The sequence below is a fragment of the Eimeria mitis genome, genomic scaffold (genome assembly GCF_000499745.2).
Source record: "Eimeria mitis Houghton genomic scaffold, Emh_scaff1179, whole genome shotgun sequence".
NCBI classification, from domain to species: domain Eukaryota; phylum Apicomplexa; class Conoidasida; order Eucoccidiorida; family Eimeriidae; genus Eimeria; species Eimeria mitis.
This window is the reverse complement of record NW_013568048.1, coordinates 11,858-12,292: the sequence shown is the minus strand read 5'-3', so window position 1 is coordinate 12,292 and position 435 is coordinate 11,858. Positions and strand designations below refer to the sequence as shown.

The window sequence follows — 435 nt, the reverse complement described above, 5'->3', positions numbered from 1 at the left end:
GCGGCATGAGGCATGGTTGCTGCTGCTGCTGCTGCGGCTGCTGCTGCAGGGGAATTTGCTGCTGCTGGACATGTGGCAGTAGCAGCAGATCCTGCTGCTGCTGCTGCTGCTGCGGCTGCTGCTGTTGCTGCTGCTGCTGCGGCGGCACAGAATACGGTATCACTATCTGCTGCTGCTGGGGGATTCGCTGCTGCTGCTGCAGGTGATGGTGGTGATGCTGCTGCTGCTGCTGCTGAAATTGTTGCTGCTGCAGCAGAAGCTGCTGCTGCTGCTGCTGCTGCTGCTGCTGCTGCTCATCAGTGAAAGGAAGCCCCACATGCACTCGCCCAAAGACAGCCTCCTGCTGCAGTTGCTGCTGCTGCAATTGCGGTTGCTGCAGCTGCTGCTGCGGCAGCTGCTGCTGCTGCTGCAGCGGCTGCTGCTGCAGCACCGGCT

General features: G+C 61.8%; 1 protein-coding gene across 1 annotated transcript in view; it reads right to left on the bottom strand.

Moving 5' to 3' along the window:
* EMH_0031220 (uncharacterized protein) overlaps positions 1–435 on the bottom strand; it is a gene marked incomplete at both ends in the record, with an annotated part of 4,961 nt that overhangs the window by 2,024 nt on the left and 2,502 nt on the right. Inside the window, one exon of the mRNA XM_013494499.1 lies at positions 3–421. Coding sequence (XP_013349953.1) covers positions 3–421 — 419 coding nt within the window. The remainder of the gene's footprint in view (positions 1–2; positions 422–435) is intronic.